Source organism: Puma concolor, chromosome E1 (assembly GCF_028749965.1).
Source record: "Puma concolor isolate L17-30 chromosome E1, mPumCon1.1.hap2, whole genome shotgun sequence".
NCBI lineage: Eukaryota > Metazoa > Chordata > Mammalia > Carnivora > Felidae > Puma > Puma concolor.
Genome location: NC_141680.1, coordinates 13,983,581 through 14,003,376, shown reverse-complemented (window position 1 = coordinate 14,003,376; position 19,796 = coordinate 13,983,581). Strand labels below are relative to the sequence as shown.

The window sequence follows — 19,796 nt, the reverse complement described above, 5'->3', positions numbered from 1 at the left end:
ACAGTCTCTTGACTACAATTGCATTGGTTTAACTCCAATCAGATCAGCACAGCTCAGTCAATAGCTCATAGGTGGTCAATATAAGGTTTGACTGTTATAATGGGAGTAGGATCTTATTTGTAATAATAATTTTTTTTAAATTTTTTCTTAACGTTTATTTATTTTTGGGACAGAGAGAGACAGAGCATGAACAGGGGAGGGGCAGAGAGAGAGGGAGACCCAGAATTGGAAACAGGCTCCAGGCTCTGAGCCATCAGCCCAGAGTCTGACGCGGGGCTCGAACTCACGGACCGCGAGATCGTGACCTTGCTGAAGTCGGACGCTTAACCGACTGCGCCACCCAGGCGCCCCAACGTTTATTTATTTTTGGGACAGAGAGACACAGAGCATGAACAGGGGAGGGGCAGAGAGAGAGGGAGACACAGAATCTGAAACAGGCTCCAGGCTCTGAGCTGTCAGCACAGAGCCCGATGCGGGGCTCGAACTCACGGACCGTGAGATCATGACCTGAGCCGAAGTCGGATGCTTAACCGACTGAGCCACCCAGGCGCCCCATAATAATAATTTTTTAAAAAAATATAAATCCAAGGGCTGCAAATCACCTAAAACACTGCAAACTTGGACATAACTCCTGGATCCAACAATAGGAAAATATCTAAGCAAACTTACTTCTTTCTTTGCCTTCAAAGGCAAATCCTCTGAAGTAACTCAAGAAATGTAAAGAGGGAAGAAGTCCACAGTAGCATTGGAAACGGAGAATGATACAATAAAGGAACCAAAAATATGAAGGAATTCCTGGAAGAAGTGATGCAGATGGAATCAGATCAGCAGAAAAGCTGATCACGCTAAAGAGCCAGTGATTTAACACAGGTAACATAAGAGGCTCCATGAGAAGTGGATGGGTTCTCCAACCAAGCCCCAGAAATTGCCAAAGGCAGAGTGGCAGGGAGTGAGACCATGAGCAGGCTGTGAGGCAGACAGTGGAGGGTACACACAGCAATCCCATTAACATCAGGCAAAGTTAACTTCCCAGAGCTCTACAAGTTCTAGTCAAAGAAATAAGGGTGAAAAAGAGTACAAATACAAGAAAGACTCCACATCACCATTATTTCTTTTTTTTAACATTTATTTATTTTTGAGAGAGAGAGCACACGCATGAGTGGAGGAGGGGCACAGAGAGAGGGGGACAGAGTATCTGAAGCAGGCTCTAGGCTCCGAGATGTCAGCACGGAGCCTGATGTGGGGCTCAAACTCGTAAACCGCGAGACCATGACCTGAGCCAAAGTTGGACACTTAACTGACTGAGTCACCCAGGCGTCCCCCAAATCACCATTATTTCCAGACAGGATTTTCTCCTTTGAAAATCCAAGAGAATCAACTAAAAAGCTATTTAAAAAAAACAGAGTTCAGTAAGATGGCCAGATAAGATATTCAAAAGAACAAATTTTCTAAATACAAGGTCTATAATCAGCCAGGGGAAAAAGACATTTTTCACAGTAGCAATAAAAAATATAATATAGGGGAGCCTGGGCGGCTGTCAGTTAAGCCTCTGACTCTTGGCTCATGTCCTGATCTCACAGTTGGGAATTCAAGTCCTACATCGGGCTCTGTGCTGACAGTGCAGAGCCTGCTTGGGATTTTCTCTCTCTCTCTCTGTCTCTGTCTCTGTCTCTCTGCCCCTCCACTGCTGGCATGTGTGCACATGCGCTCTCTCTCTCTCTCAAAAATAAACTTAAAAAAAACAACAATACAGCTGGAAATAAAAGTCTTCATAAATTAAGATCTCTGAAAGAAATTATAAAACCTTGCTGCAGGGTGTTTTCAAAAATCTCAGCGAGTGGAGAAATGTCTTATTTCTGAGTAAGAATATAATGCGGTAAAGAAAGCAGTTCTCAACGTAATCTGTACATTTATTTTTTTTTTTAATTTTTTTTTAACGTTTATTTATTTTTGAGAGAGAGAGAGAGACAGAGCATGAACGGGGGAGGGTCAGAGAGAGGGAGACGCAGAATCTGAAACAGGCTCCAGGCTCTGAGCTGTCAGCACAGAGCCCGACGCAGGGCTCGAACCGACGGACCGCGAGATCGTGACCTGAGCTGAAGTCGGACGCTCAACCGACTGAGCCACCCAGGTGCCCCAACCTAATCTGTACATTTAAATTAAAACCTCAAAGGTTTTCTTTTAGGAATCTGAAACACTGATATTAAGAATTATCTGAAAGAATAGAAGGAGTCATTTTTCTTAAGAATGAAAATGTCCTATCAGGTATCACAGTTTACTGCAAAGTTATAATGAAAACTGGTATCAAAAACAGAATCCCATTTTCCACAATGATCAGGTTGGCAAAATAGTGAAAATGTGATGATGCCCAGCTGGTGGCAATGGACACGGTGGCACTTTGATATTCTCTGAGTGGGGGTGTCAACTGGTAGAAACCTTTTGGAGGTTGTCATCATCAAAAACAACTGAATTGAAGTGTAGCTGACAATGTTATATTCGTTTCAGGCGTACGACGGTGATTCAACAACTCTACATGTTCTGCTGTGCTCACCACAAGTGTAGCTACCGTGTGTCACCATACAGTGCTGTCACAATGCCACTGGTTACAATCCCCGTTCTGTACCTTTCGTTCCCATGACTTATTTCGTCTATCAAAATTTTAAATGCACGTCATCTCGGAGCCAGTGATTGTGCTAGGAACTTACCCATCGACATACCTGAAAAGCACACCAGGGAGGATACGTGTTTAGAGATGTTCATCACACCTTTTCTTTGTAATAAAAAGAAGGAAAGAAATAGAAACCACCTGAATATCCACTTGTAGGGATCTGTTAGGTAAATACAATGCAGTGTATCATGGAACTGTTAAAAAGGATGGGGTAGATCTGCAGAGGTTGCTACCAAAAGATGCCTAAAATCCATTAGATGAAAAAGTAGGAGGGAGAACAATCTATACAATCTAATTCCTATATCCATACATGGATATGCATATGCTGGTATATGCAGAGGAATATTTTTAAAGAATATCTAAAAACGTATTAACAGTGGTTGCTTTTGGAAAGAGATTGGAGGTGGAGAGGAGAGGGAGACTAACTTTTTATTTTTTAGATACCTTTGTGCTGTTTAGAATTTATCGTTTGCATAATGCTAAAAAGTGTTCAATTGTGGTACTGGTACGGGAACAAACAGATCAGTGAAACAAAATTAAATTTCCAGAATTTATATGCATTCATAGGAATTTCACGAGTAGTAACAGCAGAATTTTAACTTATTAATGGACATTTCATTAAATGACATAGAGACAGCTGTTATTCACTGGAAATAATATAGTTAGACTCAAGGTCAACAGGAAAACAGAAACCACTCTAGATATTTCAAGCAGAAAGGGATTTACTAATGAGAGTTGTGTTTCAAATCTGTTGGGAGAGCTGGGAGATAAAAACGGGAGAGTTGGTATCACCCAGAGGTCGGGAGTTGCAGGGAGGGGCCGTGCAGTCGCACTGCCGCTCAGGGGTCTGCACTCACCTGCCTCCACCACTGCTGCCGCAACCAAAAGAAAGACCTCCTATCTTTCCACCTTCCACTCTCATTCAAGTGCCTCTCACTGGCAAAATCGAAATTAGAAACCCACCTCAAAGGAGTCTGGGAGATGTTTGAAGCCTTTTAGCCCCTGCGAAATGGGAGAGCGTGAATAAGCAAAAAGGAGGTGGTTATTTCAGTTAATGGTGCTGTGAAAGTTCGTTATGCTTCTGGGAGAAAAAACAAAACAAAACAAAAAGCAAAACTCAGTCCCTAATTTGCACTTTATACACACACACATTTCAGAAAAAATTAAAAATTAAAAAAATAACGAAAGCATCTGAATTAGATCAAGAAGACAAGGATATCTTTCTACATTATATACTGATACACCATTTAATTTATTGCAATGACTTTTATGATCCATGAAAACAAAGACTGTTCCATTGCAGGGTTAAAAGTGGGGAGATGGGGCCAAGTTTTGACAGCAAGGGATGTAAAAATAAAATAAGATACTAAGAGCGAAGCCAGCCTGTAACTAGGCCCTCATCTCTGTGCCCCCAACTCCCAGGCCAGGTTCCATCTCCTCCTGTGGAAGAATGCTCTCTCCTGGTGACAGTATTTGCCAAGGAACAGAAGTCTCCCTGAGCAATTCACTGAGCAGGAAGCTGGGTAAGGATTAGCACGGTGCATTAAATAGATGTATTCATACATACAACAGAAATGAAATTACAGAACAGTCTTGCTTTTCTCCTCACCTTCTAGTTCCTGTTTTGGTGACCTCTGTTTTTCTACTTTTTACATTTGTTCCAGGCGTGCTTTTTTTGTGTTCTGATTTGAAGTAATAGGCCACATCTTAGGATCTTGAAAATGCCAGGATCTTTTGACCACTGTCCCCCAAGATGTACTTTGTAGAACACTATGTTGGGAGACATCAATGGAAACGCCAAGAGAAAAGTATTCTTAGGCAAATAAGGTTGGAAATTGCTATACCTCCTCTTGGAGAAAAAAAAAATATCACAAAGTATATTTCTGTATTAAAGGCACTTCTTTAAAGGAAAATTTAATTTTATTTAATTTCAAATGTTTCCCAAGTTTATTTTCTGCACAATACACAGACACTCTGGGGACAGTGTATGGTTAAAAAACAATGTTCCATTAACAATTTGTTAGATTCTGCTCTAGATCATCTTAAAAAAAAAAAAAAAAAAAAAAAGTAACGACACCAAGTCTCTAGAACTTGAAGGACTAGCTGATGTTCTCTCCCAATGGATGAGGAAGCTGGTCCTAATTTTCTTCTGTGAGCAGATTCTCTGATTTCAGCGAGGCCTTCCGTGTGCTGTCCAAGTTCAGATGCTGGTATTTTCTTTTAAAAAAGCCAAACTAAAACAAAGGAGGGGAAGTCCCATTATAGGCCTAAGATACCCATCTGTTTTAGAAAACCGTCATCTAGTTCTCTAGAACTTCTCACACCTCCTCTGAATTTCTCCCTGATAATCCGATCCTTCAAGATCAGTCTTAAAATGCTACCTTTCCACAAGCCTTTTCATTCTCCAGTCAGAAGTGATTTTCCACCTTCCTCTGAAACCCCAAACCTCCTTAACCTTTTTTTTAAAATTTGAGTGACAGAGCATGTTTGAGTAGAGAAGAAACAGAGGAAAGAGAAAGAGAAAGAGAAAGAGAAAAAGAGAGAGAGACACAGAATCTCAAGCAGGCTCCAAGCTCAGTGAGGAGCCCAATGCAAGCCTTGACCCCATGACCTAGGATCATGACCTGAGCCAAAATCAAGAGTCAGGCACTTAATGGGGTGCCTGGGTGGTTCAGTCAGTTAAGTGTCCAACTTCGGCTCAGGTCATATCTTGTGGTTCACGAGTTTGAGCCCCACATCAGGCTCTGCACTGACAACTCAGAGCCTGAAGCCTACTTTGGATTCTGTGTCTCCCTCTGTCTCTCCCCCTGCCCCACCCCAGGTCACAGTCTGTCTCTCTCTCTCTCTCTCTCTCAAATAAGTAAACATTAAAAAAAAAAAAAGTCAGACACTTAACCCATTGAGCCACTCAGGTGCCCTGCTCCTTAACCTTTTTTTAACTTAACTAATTCTGCAAAATATTATAATTTTGGCTATAATGGATCTTAGTTATATAAAAATACTCAGCCTACTACAGACAGTATGGCCTCCTACAGCAAGAAATGCACAATCTAGGGGCAGCTGGCTGGTTCAGTTGGTAAAGCATGAGACTCTTGATCTCAGGGTTGTTAAGTTCAAGCCCCATGTTAGGTATAGAGATTACTTAATTATAAAAAAAAAATTGAGGAAAAAAATAAAAGGGAAACTCACAATCTACTAGGAACAGAAATAATTATAATACAGTGTGATGACTGACACCCGGAAGGGTTTCCAGAAAGTAGCTCACAGGAAAAGCACATAGCTCAGAGGATTGAGGAATCTCTGGGCTGGGTCTTAAGGGAAGAGTGTGAGCAAGGTGGGAAAGGGCATCGGGGTGGGGGGACGGCAGTATAGACAGCAAGCACACAGACACAAACCTATTTAGTTACACGTGTTTGGAGGAAACAGCAAGACTTAAGAGTTGAGAAGGGTAAAGGCTGGAGAGTGAGGATCTTGAAAGCAGTAAAAAAAATGTCTGAACGTTAAAACAGGGGAAGGAAAGTAAAGGATTTAAAATAGGGGAATGACCATCAAATCCGTTTTAGGAAAATCTCTGTATCTTAATACTTCACATGAGTAGAACTGACCTTGAAAAGGGTGATTATAATCACAATCAAAACCAGAAGGCCACCAGCACTGCTTATAAAGATGAGGCGCAAATACTCCTTCTCTTTCAGGAAGATGATAGTGATCTAGAACAAGATACAGAGATCATCCAATAAGTCTCCTAAAGCAGATGAGAAAAAAATTCCACATGTTATTTTAAGGAGCAAAATATGAGAACTTGGCAACATTCTGTATATTGACCAAGACTGATGACAGTAAGGGAAAAAGCTAAAGTTTCCTGATGCAGCATCTAAAATTACCTAACGAGGCTTTCAGTTTCTGGTTCCACATGTAGAGAGCGTGGTAGGTGCCACTCTGTACTAACAAGTAAAAAGCTGAACAGACTGAAAAAGCAACAACTCTTCTTGGCGCCCTAAGAGAGGGGAGGATACTTGGCAAACTGCTGCCCCCAAGATTAGCGAGACAGATAGATAAATACAGGCAGTAGAGGCTTCCCAGCGCTGGGGTAGGAAAACCCAATCTGTAATTCATGAATTAATCATGAGAAGTTCAGTAAGTACTGACAACTCTCAGAGTTAAAACCTCCTGGGAACCCAGTCATATGGGAGCCTCCACAATGCTATAAGGTTTTCCTCTAGGAGCTTGACCAGATTCCTACAGTAAATACTCGAGAAAAATCCTTGATGCTTCTGGCAAGGGGAGAAGAAAAGGAACCATTTTGAAATAGGCCAGAGCACTCTGGCCTGCCATCGGGGGAAACTAGTTAATTGGAGCGTAACCTGCTAAGAGCCTAACTGACCCAGGGTAAGAGAAATACCCAACTCTAGGTATCCTGTCCCACCTAAGGGGACTGAAAAAAAAAATGAGAAATACTTCTGAGGTTCACAGCCCAGAGGTGTAGGTTCACAGCACAGGAGCATGGGCTCACTAAAAGACTGAAATCTAATCACAGGATGGTAGAGCACGTAAGCACTTCCTCCTTCCCCTCCCCCACACCTCACCACCACATCACTAAAGACCTATTTACAACAGTTCCTTTACCGGGTCCATCGTATCTGGTTATCAGGAAAAAAAAAATTACCAGGAAAAAACAAAGAAAGAAAAAATCATAAAACATATCCAGATGCAAAAAACATTTTGAAGAGACAAAGCAAGCCTCAGAAGCAGACATGGAAAGGCGTTTGAATTATCATCAGACTTGGAATTTAAAACAACTATGATTAACATGCTAAGGGCTCTAACAGATAAAGTAGACAGCATGCAAGAACAAAGACAAAGAACAGATAGGCAATGAAAGAGAGATGGAAATCCCAGGAAAGAACCAAAAAGAAATGCTAGAGATAAAAAAACCACTGTAACAGAAATGAAGAAAGCCTTTGATGGGCTCAATAAAAAAAAAAGACTGGACATGGCCAAAGAAAGAATCTCTGAGCCAGATGTACCAAAAACAAAAAAAAAATCCTCGAAAAGCAAAGAGAACAAAAACTGGAGGAAAAAAAATAACAACCCCCCCCCAAAAAAAAAAAACAAAACAAAAACAAAAAACCAACAGCACAACAAAATTATGTAAAGAACAAAACACTTTACACTATTTTGGTCAGTCAGGAGATCTGTTAAGGATTATCTGACAGTTTAACAGAGGTCCCAAGGGACTGGTCTCTAGGTTTGAGAGAACACTGAAAGAAAATCAGTTTTACATCCAGCTCTGCCACTCTGTGTCCTTGGGCCCCCAGCTCATCATCTTCAAAATGATGACCTATTTTTTTTTTTTTTTTATTTTAGAGCAGAGAATTTATTTTTTATTTTTTTTTCAATATATGAAATTTATTGTCAAATTGGTTTCCATACAACACCCAGTGCTAATGATGACCTATTTTATTTTTTTAAAATTTTTTTTTTTTTCAACGTTTATTTATTTTTGGGACAGAGAGAGACAGAGCATGAACGAGGGAGGGGCAGAGAGAGAGGGAGACACAGAATCGGAAACAGGCTCCAGGCTCCGAGCCATCAGCCCAGAGCCCGACGCGGGGCTCGAACTCACGGACCGTGAGATCGTGACCTGGCTGAAGTCGGACGCTTAACCGACTGCGCCACCCAGGCGCCCCAATGATGACCTATTTTAAATGATCTCTAAGTCCTTTCCAACTCTGTTCTGACATCATTCTGACAGCTCTTTTTGACCTTAGGGCACAAACCCCTAAAGTCTGATAACACGTTTGTCCCACATGAAATATGACAAAGACACTGGTCTGCTCTTCACCAAACTAAAGTATATGTTAAGATATGATAATGAATGCAAAATGGCATCCATGTATACTACAGGTGACCCTTCAACAACACAGGCTTGAACAGTGTAGGTCCACTTATATGCAGATTTATTTGTGATATAGTACTATAAATGTATCTTTTATGACTTTAACATTTTCTTTTCCCTAGCTTACTTCATTATAAGAATACAGTATATAATATAATAATATAATAAGACATCCAGTCAACGTTATACTATTAGTAGTTAAGTCTTTGGGGAGTCAAAAGTTATACATGGATTTTCGACTATGTGGGGAGCCGGCACTTCTAACCCTCAGGTTGTTCAAGGGTCAAGTGTACTTACAGAGTTCTTGTATTAGAAGCAACCCCAGCATTGTCGTCTAAAGGCTGTCTCAATCTCAAGAGTCTAAGCTCTCTTCTCACTAACAGGACTCAGCCGGAAAGCTCAGCGGATGTTGCTTCCCGAGACCCATTTATGGCCCTCCCAAGCTGTGGCCAGCATACAGACCATGCCCAGAGTATGTTCCCAGGACTTAAGTGGGGCCAGAGGGCCATCAAGACTTCTCTGCCTGCCCAAAACACTGAGTCCTTTCATGCAAGTGTCTAAGCAACAAGGTCAGGGATAACTGCTGTATGAGTTGGAAAGATGGACAAATTTACTCCTTTAAGGCCTCCTCCAATTAAGTTATAAACTGGTTACTTCCTAGGGTTGACCCTACAGGCAACTATTTAATTCAGACGGAGCTGAGCTTAACAGGTGTAAGTTCTGGACATTGACAACAGAGAGGGAGCAAAGCAACAGACAGGGAGGAAGAACAGGAAGAGAGCCGGTTTTTCTTCTATGTAAGAGTGAAGTGGGGGGGGGGGTAGCAGGGGGAAGGACTTGAGAGTATGGGTTTAGGAAAATAATGAAAGGAAATCCCAAGGTCATAGTGGTATAACAGGCCAGATCTGAGTAAAAGAAATGCTCCTCTTTCTCAAAGCCTCTTCCCCTTTTCCTCTTCTAAACCCACAGGTTCCAAAGGTACCCCAAAGCTACCCTGGTAAAGGTGAAGGAGAAGCGGGACACAGGGTACCTACTGCTTGCAGCTGAACACTGAATTTTTGAATTTTCTATCAGAAATCATGGCTGATCTAAGCCAATCATGACAGAGCTATTCCCCTCTGCCAGTGACTGACATGAGATCCAGTTCTCACTGACAAGATGTAAGGAGACAGCTGCTGGGAGTTTTTAGGAAAATTTCCCTTCCTACAAAGGGAAGTTTTGCTACTGATCTCTTGCTTCTTATTTTGTATCCTGACACATGAAAACGCAGCACTTGGAGAAGTGGTAGCTTTGTGCTGGCCACAAGGGAAGGTATCACCAACACAGATGGAAGGGCACAAGATTCAAAGGAGCCAGGCCGTTGACCAGACAAACAACAGATGCCCTTATGGTACCTTAGTGGGAGTTTTCCCTTACTTGCACATGAAACGCACTTGGATACATAGGTATTTATACTCACAGGTTCATTCTACCCTTGTTGCTTATTGTCAGGAACAACTTAACACTTTGCTTAGGGTATTGAATTTAAAGAAAGGAAAATAATTATAAGGAATCTATGTATAGAAATAAAAGCCATCAGCAAGAGGAAGAAATAAATAATTTACAAATGTGCATATAAGAAACTGTTAACCATAACACCCTTTGGGAAGAAGGAGCTGGGGGCACGGGAAAGGGGGGGAATGAAGGAACCATTATTTTTCATTTGATATTTTTCTGTAAGGCTTGGATTTTCTTGCTCTTCTATTTTTTTTAATCTAGGCAGTGGGACAATGGGGCACTTCTCTTTCCCCCATATAATTTTCTGTATCGGAAATAGTTAAAAAGAAAAGTGTTATTTCTGACATGTCTAGAGAACTGTTCGTTTCTCGTCCCCCAGGAAGGAAATCAGAGAACCTAACATTTAGCAATCCAGCTCATTTTCTTGACATCCCCTCCAGTAATGATCATGCCTGACTAAAGGGCCCACAGATGGATTCTCTCTCAAGCCAGGAGCACATCTAGGTTAAGTGTCAACAAGAATGACAGCTCAGAGTAGCACACACAGCATTTAGCCCATAGATCACAGACATTAGTATGATTTGTGGTCACACTTTTGCAAAAGAAATCCCAAGTGTTCCAGTATTTAGTTTAAGATTTATAAAAGAATCATGCATTCCTGAGTATTGTAACTGGTTAATACCATAACTAAACAATACTACACACGAGGAAGGCAATTAATGTATACAAAAAAATAATTTCTCACTTGGCAAATTTTAAAAATACAATACACTCTCAAATCAAAGTATACATAGCTGTTGATTTCAGCCTAGTTATTTCAGCCTAAGCCTCTTACTCAATTGCTTCATTTCACAGATGGAAAAATGGAGGTTGATGCTGGCTAATTCAAGGTCACAGAGGCAGCTCGTGGTAGAGTCAAGATCAGAGGTGTTAAGACTGAAAACAGGAAGAGTGCTGGTACAGGGGCTCTAAGGCTAGGCACAGTTTCCCCAGGACACTGGCCAGAACAACAGAATACAGCCAGGGATTACCTTAGTTCTGTGGTTCTCTGCATTCAGCCCCTCATACAGAGATTTGTTGAAAGTTATTTCACCAAGGATCTGCAGTTCATTTACATCTCTCTGTAACTATAAGATAGAGGGTAGATAAAACATATTTTAGACATGGACTTACTATTTTTGAACAGCATCTTTTCCTTTATATGTGTTCCTTCTCCTGTATTCCTTTGTCTAGTTAGTGGTCTTGGCAACCACAGTTACCCAAGCAAGTATCCTGCAATCGTTCCCCAACTGCTTTTCCTTTGCACTTTACCTCATGTCACAACACCATTCACCAGCCCCGAATCAGTTCCTGACAATTCTCCTTTTTGTTCTTTCTCTCATCTGTCTGTTTTCTCCAACCCTCATTGCTACTCCTTCAGTTCAGATCTCATCATTCTCATCTGGATCACTGTGAGGTGTTACACTCGATCCTCCTATTTCCCACTTTAGAGTGAGTGATCAGGGAAGGCCTCTCTAAGGTAATGCCTGAGCTAATTATAAGAAACCATGCACATAAAGATACAGGGGAAAAGCACTGTCATGCAGAAGGGACAGCAAGTACAAAGATCATGTGGCCAGAACAATATTGGAGAAAGGACAATATCTGGAGTATAAGAAGTGGGGAGTGGCAAGGGGAGTGGCCCTGGGTGGCTCAGTTAAGCCTGTGACTTCAGCTCAAGTCATGATTTCACAGTTTTGTTGAGTTTGAGCCCTGCTTTGGGCTCTCTCCTGTAAGCACAGAGCCCACTCCAGATCGTCTGTCCCCCTCTCTCTTTACCCTTCCCATGCTCGCTCTCTCTCTCAAAAATAAATATTTAAAAAAGGTGGCTGGGTGGCTCAGTTGGTTGGGCATCCAACCATTTCAGCTTGGGTCATGTTCTCGGAATTTGTGAATTCAGGCCCCGCATCAGGCTCTATGCTGACTGACAGTGTGGAGCCAGCTTTGGATTATCTCTCCCTCGCTCTTTGCCCTTCCTCCTCCCTCCCTCCCTCTCTCTCTCTCTCAAAATAAATGAATAAACTTTTTTTTAAAAAAAAAGGAAAGAGGAGAGTACTAGGAGATAAAGTTGAAGTAGCAAAGAGTAGATCATGCAGTACCTTGCAGGCCACTGAAAAAGTATGTGTTTTAGTCTAGAAGTATTCATTTTTTAATTAATTTGTTAAAAAATATTTTGGAGAGAGCACACGCACAAGTTGGGGAGAGGGGCAGAGGGAAGGAAAGAATCTTAAGCAGGCTCTACGCTCTGCGCAGAGCCCAACATGGGGCTCAATCCCACGACCCTGGGATCATGACCTGAGCTGAAATCAAGAGTCAGACCTTCAACTGACTGAGTCATTCAGACGGCCCTAGTCTAGGTGTATTCAAATGTCACTTTTTTTTTTTTTTTTTTTTTTTTGGAGAGGCACAATGTTTACTTTTAAAATAGCTGTTATGTGAAGAAAGATTTGTAGAGGCCATGGCAAGAGCGCAGACAAGAGGAAAAGGCAGGTTACTGTAATAGCTGGAGCAAAAGATGGTGGCCAGAACTACAACAGTAGCAGTGGAGATGGAAAGAAGTGAATGGATTTAGAATACATTTTGGAGGTGGAATGATAGAGCTTGCTGCTGTAATAGATATGGGGATGTAGGAAAGGAAGGAGAGAGTCACAAGTATTTCCTAAAATAAATAACTAGAGTAAGTTACCCTACTAAGTTACCCCAAGTAATTGAGTAAAGAACAGATTGAGGCAAAAAGTAGATCGAGACACCTGTTTTGGACATGTTACATTTGAGATGCCATTAATTTTTCTCCGAAAGATAGGAGATGCACGCGAGGAACGAGTCACATCTGGAGCATTTCACCATCTCAAGTACCTGCTGAAATTGACTCAAGTAGAGCTCTGCAGCCACCGTTACGTTTTCCTTATTTGAAGTGATGACACAGCTCACTGAATGCCATTTTTTCCCATGCTGAAAAGGAAACTCTGGTTATAATTAGCACAATCCCTTTTTGAGTGCAAAAGATGAAAGCTTTAACACTTAGCACACAGGGCACCTTAAGATACCAGAATAGAGGGTGTATACAGTTTCAGCCCTCACCTTGGCTCAAGCAAAGCCACAGATATGGCTAACGTTACCCAGAGAAGAGGCTAAGGAGCGCCTTGAGGCCGCCCTGCATGTTTTCAGGAATAAACGTCGGGGAAAGGAGCATCGGACCTCTCTCGTCACCCGCTTCAAGCACTTCTTCCCTCCCTCGGCCTCTCGGGAAGGCCGCGCTCACCTGAACAGGATCGCTTCCGCACCTTTCCACCTGAGTCTGGCTGCACAGAGTGTGGTCCTGAAACGAGAGCCATTCCACAGCGGATATGAGGACGCCAAACTATCAGTTACCCGCCCTCTCCCAGCCCCGGCGAGACCCATCGTGATGCGCATGCGCATGGCCGGACGCTAGGACCCAGCAGTCTAGCTGGCGAGCGCTTCTGCCTTCAGGAAGTCTCGCGGTGTTTGCATTTGAACCTCTGGGCGGGTGCCGACGATGGCGGCGTCGCTCCCGCGACCTGGGAATCGGCTCTTCCGAACGTATGGGGCTGCGGGCGGCGGGGGGCCGCGGCGGCGACCCGGCAGGGCAGCGGCGCAGTGGTTCCCGCCGAAAGACCGGAAGCGTTTATTCAGCAGCAGCAGTAGCAGCGACGCCAGCAGCGGCGGCCCCTCGCGCTCTATCGCTTCCGACGATCCCGACGACCCAGACTTCCTCGGCTTTCCGGTGGGCCGACGGCGGAGGGGCCCTGGCGGTCGAGTCTCCGAGGACCGGCCGAGTCTGATCGCGACCCCAAGACGCCTGAGGCTGCGAGCTCGGCCTCCGCAGAACTGCAGCACCCCCTGCGGGCCGCTCGAACCGCCGCCCTTCTCTAACGGCAACCCGTGCCTACTGAGCCCGGACCTCAGTGCGTGCAGCCGGCCCGGGGACGGCGGCGAGCTGGGCACCAGTGCCTCCCTGTTCAGCAGTCTGGCCTCTCCTGGCCCCGGCCTCCCAGCGCCAGGAGACAGTGCCCTCGGGACCGGCCCCGCCGCCTCTTTGGATGCAGCCTCTGAAGTTCCGAGTGGCTTGCACCTCCCAGCAGCCTCCCTGGACCCAGCATCCCTCCACCGCCTCCAGGAGGCAGCAACAGGAGGAGGCAGGTTCACTAGGTTGGCCCACCAAGCCCATGCCAACCTCAGGTCAGCTCTCTTTAGTGTCACGGACTCTGGAAACCCTGAGGATTCTGAGAGTGGGGCAGTTGGGAGGAATATGAGGGAGTCTTGCTGTGAAATGGAACAGACGGGGAAGGGGCTGGAGAGGCCAGGTTTTTCAAGCATGGGTAAGAAGAGGGCCACAGACCAGGGCTGTTGTCAACAGATTGGGTCTCAAGGGGCTGCCCAGATAGACTCCGAGGAGGCAGATGGTTGCAAGGGCTGTATTGTACCTGGGGAAATCAACAGGCCTGAGAGAACTGGGCCTAGTCGAAAAAGGAAACTGCAGGAAACAGTAGAAACCTCCCTTCTCCATTACCACCAGTTTAAGAGGGACCAAAAGAGGGAAAAAGACTCATCCCTCACCCAGGACCTGACTCATTTACAGAATGCCTCTTGGACCAAAGCCAGGGCTTCCTTCAGTTTCCACAAGAAGAAGATGGTGACTGCTGTGTCGGAAGTATGCAGTAGCTACACCGTTGCCAGTTCTCTCTCTGAGTCCCTCATCTCTGAATATCCAAACCCTCCTGTTACGAACAGAACAAATAGTGCCGTGTCTCCTTGGAACTGCTCTTCCATGTATTTGCTAACCCCGTTTAAGACACTACATGTCACAGACAAAAAGGTATCAGATGCTGAAAAGGTTTACGGGGAATGCAATCAGGAGGGCCCTATCCCCTTTAGCAATTGCCTTTCCACAGAAAAATTGGAATGCTGTCAGAAGATTGGAGAAGGGGTGTTTGGTGAAGTGTTTCAAACAATTGTTAATCACACACCTGTTGCCCTAAAAATCATTGCTATTGAAGGACCAGATTTGGTCAACGGAGCCCATCAGAAAACTTTTGAGGAAATTCTGCCGGAGATCATCATCTCCAAAGAGTTGAGCCTTTTGTCTGATGAGATACACAACCGTACAGAAGGCTTTATTGGTTTGAATTCGGTGCACTGTGTTCAAGGATCTTACCCTCCCTTGCTCCTCAGAGCCTGGGACCATTATAACTCAACTAAAGGGTCTGCAAATGACCGGCCTGACTTTTTTGAGGAAGACCAGCTCTTCATTGTGCTGGAATTTGAGTTTGGAGGGATTGACTTAGAGCAAATGAGAACGAAGTTGTCCTCCATGGCTACTGCAAAGAGCATTCTACACCAGATCACAGCATCTCTCGCAGTGGCCGAGGCATCCCTGCACTTTGAGCACCGAGACTTACACTGGGGGAATGTGCTCTTAAAGAAAACCAGCCTCAAAGAGCTCCAGTACACCCTCAACGGGAACACGAGCACTATCCCCACCCGTGGACTACAAGTCAATATCATTGACTACACCCTGTCACGGTTGGAACGGGATGGGATCGTGGTGTTCTGTGACATTTCCATGGATGAGGACCTATTTACAGGTGAAGGTGACTACCAGTTTGAGATCTACAGGCTAATGAGGAAGGAGAACAACAACTGCTGGGGTGAATATCACCCTTATAATAATGTGCTCTGGCTCCATTACCTCACAGATAAGATTCTGAAACAGATGACCTTCAAGATTAAATGTAACACCCCCGCCATGAAGCAAATGAAGAGAAAGATCCAGCATTTCTATAGGACAATGCTGAATTTCAGGTCTGCCACTGACCTGCTCTGCCAACACAGTCTGTTTAAGTAAGTCAGACATGCCTTACAGGCCCAAACTGAGAGGGTACTGGTCTTAAAGCCCTTGATGCTGTTTTCAGCCTTCATCCCCAGAGCGGGGTGGATTTCCCATTCTAAATGTTTCTAATCAACTTTTCAAACAAGAATTTTGTTTCCTAGTAGAAACTAAAATGTTTCCGAAGTTAACAAATGTTCTTTAAAAATAAACTATACATGGGAACAAGTGATTACAATTTAGAAGTCCTCTTTCTGTCAGCAGAGTCCATTCTATAAATGCCTTTCCATATATTCATTTCTGAGCCTTGACATTTCATGTACCTTGAGCTAAATAAATAAATAAGTAAATAAGGAAAGCCAAAGACCTCAACTTTCATACTGATGAGAGCCTGTGGCTGTAGGTACCATAAGGGAACCATACTACAGATGAAGAGTCAACTGAGAGTAAAGAGGCTGTAGCAAAGCAGAAATAGACTGGAGGGAGGAAAGGAAGATGGTAAATTTATAGGGAGAAGTGCAAGAAATATCTCATGTTTATCAAGCTCATTTGCCAGTCACAAAGACAAGCAGAATTTATCAGTTTCAGAGGGAAAGTAAGTATCCCCATGGGTATTAAAAAGGTTTGAATTTTTGCTTATTTTTCACCAAGGGGAGGAAAACAGAAGTGTTGCTTTAAGAGCTGAATGGTTGATATTTCTTGTGAACATGACTTTGGCAATGTGTTCCCAGGTTAACTAAACATGTTTTTACTCCTTTTCTAGAACTCTGGTTTCATACCTTTGAGAATCCATAGTCACTTTGAAAAGAGGTGTGATCATGATAAAGAAATGCCTCTAAGTACCTGAATTTTTGTCACGTTTTTCACTCTTATAATCTGGAGATCTTGTAATTTGATTGGAACACAAATTTGCAGCTGGAATTCGGCTCCAAAGAGATTTTCCCCATGTATCTGCAAAATAAAATCAGAGCGTGGGAAATCAAACTGGTGTTTTGCCACCTGTAACTTTGCAATTATAGGCACTAAGCACTTACATTGAAGAAGAATTCTTTGTAGACGGAAAGCCCCTGGCTTGTGTTCATGTATATCACTGACGGTCTGCAATTGAGACAATATTAGTTAGGCCTCAAGGCCCCCTTCTTTCAAAGGAACCTGAATACTACCAACTGTATACACTAAGAAAGAGGGTACCAGATCCTTAAGATGAATCAAAGCTGAATATCAAAATGTAGAGTGGCGGTAGGGCAGCTGGGATCAGGTAGGATATTTGAATTCTGTATATTAGGGCTGGTTCTGTGTGTGTCTAATTATCATTCCTCAGAGTGGCCTTACTTTTCTCTTTCCTTATTTCTCAATGCCACAGCTCCTCTCTTCCCTCCTTAGCATTACGTCAGTAACTTTTTTTTTTTTAACATTTATTTATTTTTGAGACAGAGAGAGACAGAGCATGAACGGGGGAGGGTCAGAGAGAGGGAGACACAGAATCTGAAACAGGCTCCAGGCTCTGAGCTGTCAGCACAGAGCCCGATGCGGGGCTAGAACCCACGGACCGTGAGATCATGACCTGAGCCAAAGTCGGCCGCCCAACTGACTGAGCCACGCAGGCGCCCCACGTCAGTAACTTTTTGTAGCAAGACCAGCAGGCACTGCTCCCCCTTTGGTTACTACCATGGTGTTTCTAGGACCCAACTGTTAGTGCCCCAGAGATCGGTGGGAGCCTGGGCTTTAAGCAGCCTCCTATCAGTGAAGGACAAGGCCCACATCCACCCCGACCACCAGTTGCCACAAGAGAGAATTCCTGCAGGTGTTGGCCCCTCGGAAGTACTTACTTGGGAAGAACTGCAATGAAGGCATGCTTGAACTGGAGGCTGTGGGTCTTTGTGACCAAAGACTGTTTTCCATTGAAACTAGGAAATAAGAGTGTCAGTTGACAGCACACCTGCTTTGTACACAGCTACTTACATACCTTGGCTTCTCCGGGTCAGTGAGGGTCAGGTAAGAAAAGACTCTTGAAGATAAGTAATTAGAGTGCAGAAGACCATACTTGGAGAAACACTGATTTTAAAAGAGTTTCTCAACCTTGACAATATTGACATTTTGGGCCAGATAATTTTTTGTGAGAAGCTATCCTCCTGTATGATGTTTAAGCAGCATCCCTGGCCTCTCCCCACTAGATAGCAGTAGCACCCTCCACCCCCTGCTCCAGGCTGTGGCAACCAAAAATGTTTTCAGGCACTGCCCCTGAGGGGCAGAACCATCCCCATTTGTGAACCCTTCCCTAACACTACCCTACACCCCCAAACATAGAAGTTTTGCAGATGACAGAACTTCTCCAAAGTTAAATGAACCAGAATTAGAACTTGCGTCCAAGTCTCATTTACCAGACTGTACCATAGTTTTGCTTTGTGTGTCACTAAAAGAAGGTTTTCAATATTTCTGATAGCAAGAAGGGAAAGCCAGGTCACTGCAGCAGCATAGGTTCTTTTTGTGGGTTCACTGAGGCTCTTCCTGAGCAGTGAGGGAGCCATAACTCTTAACACACACGCACGGGATGGAGACTTCTTCCAGGGCCACAGCCTGGACCTGCTCTGACAGACAGTACTTACTTGGTGGCTGTCACAGTGATACTGGCTGTCCTGTTTGGAAAGGCATTCTCTTCTAGCTGCCAAACTACTGAAAAGATTGCCTATTTAAAAAAAAAAAAAAAAAAAAAAAGTCACATGGTTCCTCCTATACCACCCACAATTCAGATTGCTTCCTACTAACTAAACAGACCTGGGAAGCAGTTCATATTCCTCACATTTTTGTAGCACAGGATGCTTCCACATGTATTGTTCCATGTAAGCCTCACAATGTCAATATGGAATAAGCTGGGCGGACAGCATTATTCCCTTTGTACAGGTGAGGAAACCACTTCAGAGCTTGCCCACGGCACAAAGATCATCAGTGGCAGATCAGGGACTGCCTTCACAATAGTAACCCTGGGTCTGCCGCTCCCCCCATACTATTCCCAACTTCACTCTGCTGTAATGGGGGTGAACGAGCAGTTTGCGGCTATATCTCCCACCCCACCACTCCCTACTTTGAGAGCAAACTTGGCAGCTCTAAGCTCTGCTGAAGGGGTTGATTACAGTACAGTGTGGAGAACTAAGAGATTCAGATGAGACCGGGAACGTGAGAGACACCAAGTCCAAGTTAGAAGAGTCAGCTGACCAAAACAGACTCACAGATGACCTCCTGAGTATAGGGTGACCAATCTTGCAGTTCATGACCAGCACAGAAGCAGTTGGCTTAGCGTCATCACACCAAATGTCTGGAGAAGGAGGCTGTTAACACAGAAAAGACCCTGTTCTTAAAGAGCAAAAAAGGAAGCATTTGCCTCATACCAATTCAAATATTCACTGATTTTCTACATGCCAGAGCTCAGGCTTTATCTGCCAGGAGTCAGGGCACAAATCAGATTTGGTCTCTGTCTTCCTCACAAGCTGGGCAAAAGGGATCAGTAGTAGGTAGTTGAGGAATTTAAATACAAGGCCCAGGGAGTGGTTCTGTAAAGCTGTGAAGGGAGTCCCTGATCTGCCACTGAAAAACAGTATCGAAAGAGGTGAAATCCAACAAGGAGGAAGGAATCTGTGAAGTCTTCATTGGTAGCGAGGCATTTGAACTGGGCCTTGGACCAATGCAAACTTAATATCCTGAGATGGGCTGGAAGGCTAGCATGAGCCAAGCACTGCCACGGAGCCTTTCTCAACCATGGATCTTCATCTAGACCACTGAATACAGAAGGTGATTTCATGGACAATTTTCTTAATTCTCCCAAGGATAGTGCAACACCACTTCCACTC

At 43.9% G+C, this 19,796-nt stretch overlaps 2 protein-coding genes and 1 long non-coding RNA gene across 5 annotated transcripts in view; 2 read left to right on the top strand and 1 right to left on the bottom strand.

Annotated features, from left to right (window-relative positions):
- The window catches only part of LOC147574129 (uncharacterized), a 29,735-nt gene extending 24,967 nt beyond the window's left edge, over positions 1-4,768 (top strand). Inside the window, exons 2-3 of the long non-coding RNA XR_015243923.1 lie at positions 690-870; positions 2,506-4,768. This is a non-coding gene — a long non-coding RNA (uncharacterized LOC147574129). The remainder of the gene's footprint in view (positions 1-689; positions 871-2,505) is intronic.
- The window catches only part of ITGAE (integrin subunit alpha E), a 74,322-nt gene continuing 59,092 nt past the window's right edge, over positions 4,567-19,796 (bottom strand). For all 3 annotated transcript variants that reach the window (XM_086686275.1, XM_086686276.1, XM_086686277.1), the window contains 10 exons: positions 19,179-19,277; positions 18,558-18,637; positions 17,781-17,858; positions 16,986-17,049; positions 16,795-16,902; positions 13,366-13,422; positions 12,960-13,055; positions 11,096-11,191; positions 6,274-6,378; positions 4,567-4,902 (listed from right to left, as the gene is read on the bottom strand). In XM_086686275.1, coding sequence (XP_086542401.1) covers positions 4,807-4,902; positions 6,274-6,378; positions 11,096-11,191; positions 12,960-13,055; positions 13,366-13,422; positions 16,795-16,902; positions 16,986-17,049; positions 17,781-17,858; positions 18,558-18,637; positions 19,179-19,277 — 879 coding nt within the window. In that variant the 3' untranslated portion in view covers positions 4,567-4,806. The remainder of the gene's footprint in view (positions 4,903-6,273; positions 6,379-11,095; positions 11,192-12,959; positions 13,056-13,365; positions 13,423-16,794; positions 16,903-16,985; positions 17,050-17,780; positions 17,859-18,557; positions 18,638-19,178; positions 19,278-19,796) is intronic.
- HASPIN (histone H3 associated protein kinase) lies at positions 13,587-16,183 on the top strand. Its single transcript, XM_025918053.2, has one exon. The coding sequence runs from the start codon at positions 13,621-13,623 to the stop codon at positions 15,967-15,969; it is 2,349 nt and encodes a 782-aa protein (XP_025773838.1). The 5' UTR covers positions 13,587-13,620; the 3' UTR covers positions 15,970-16,183.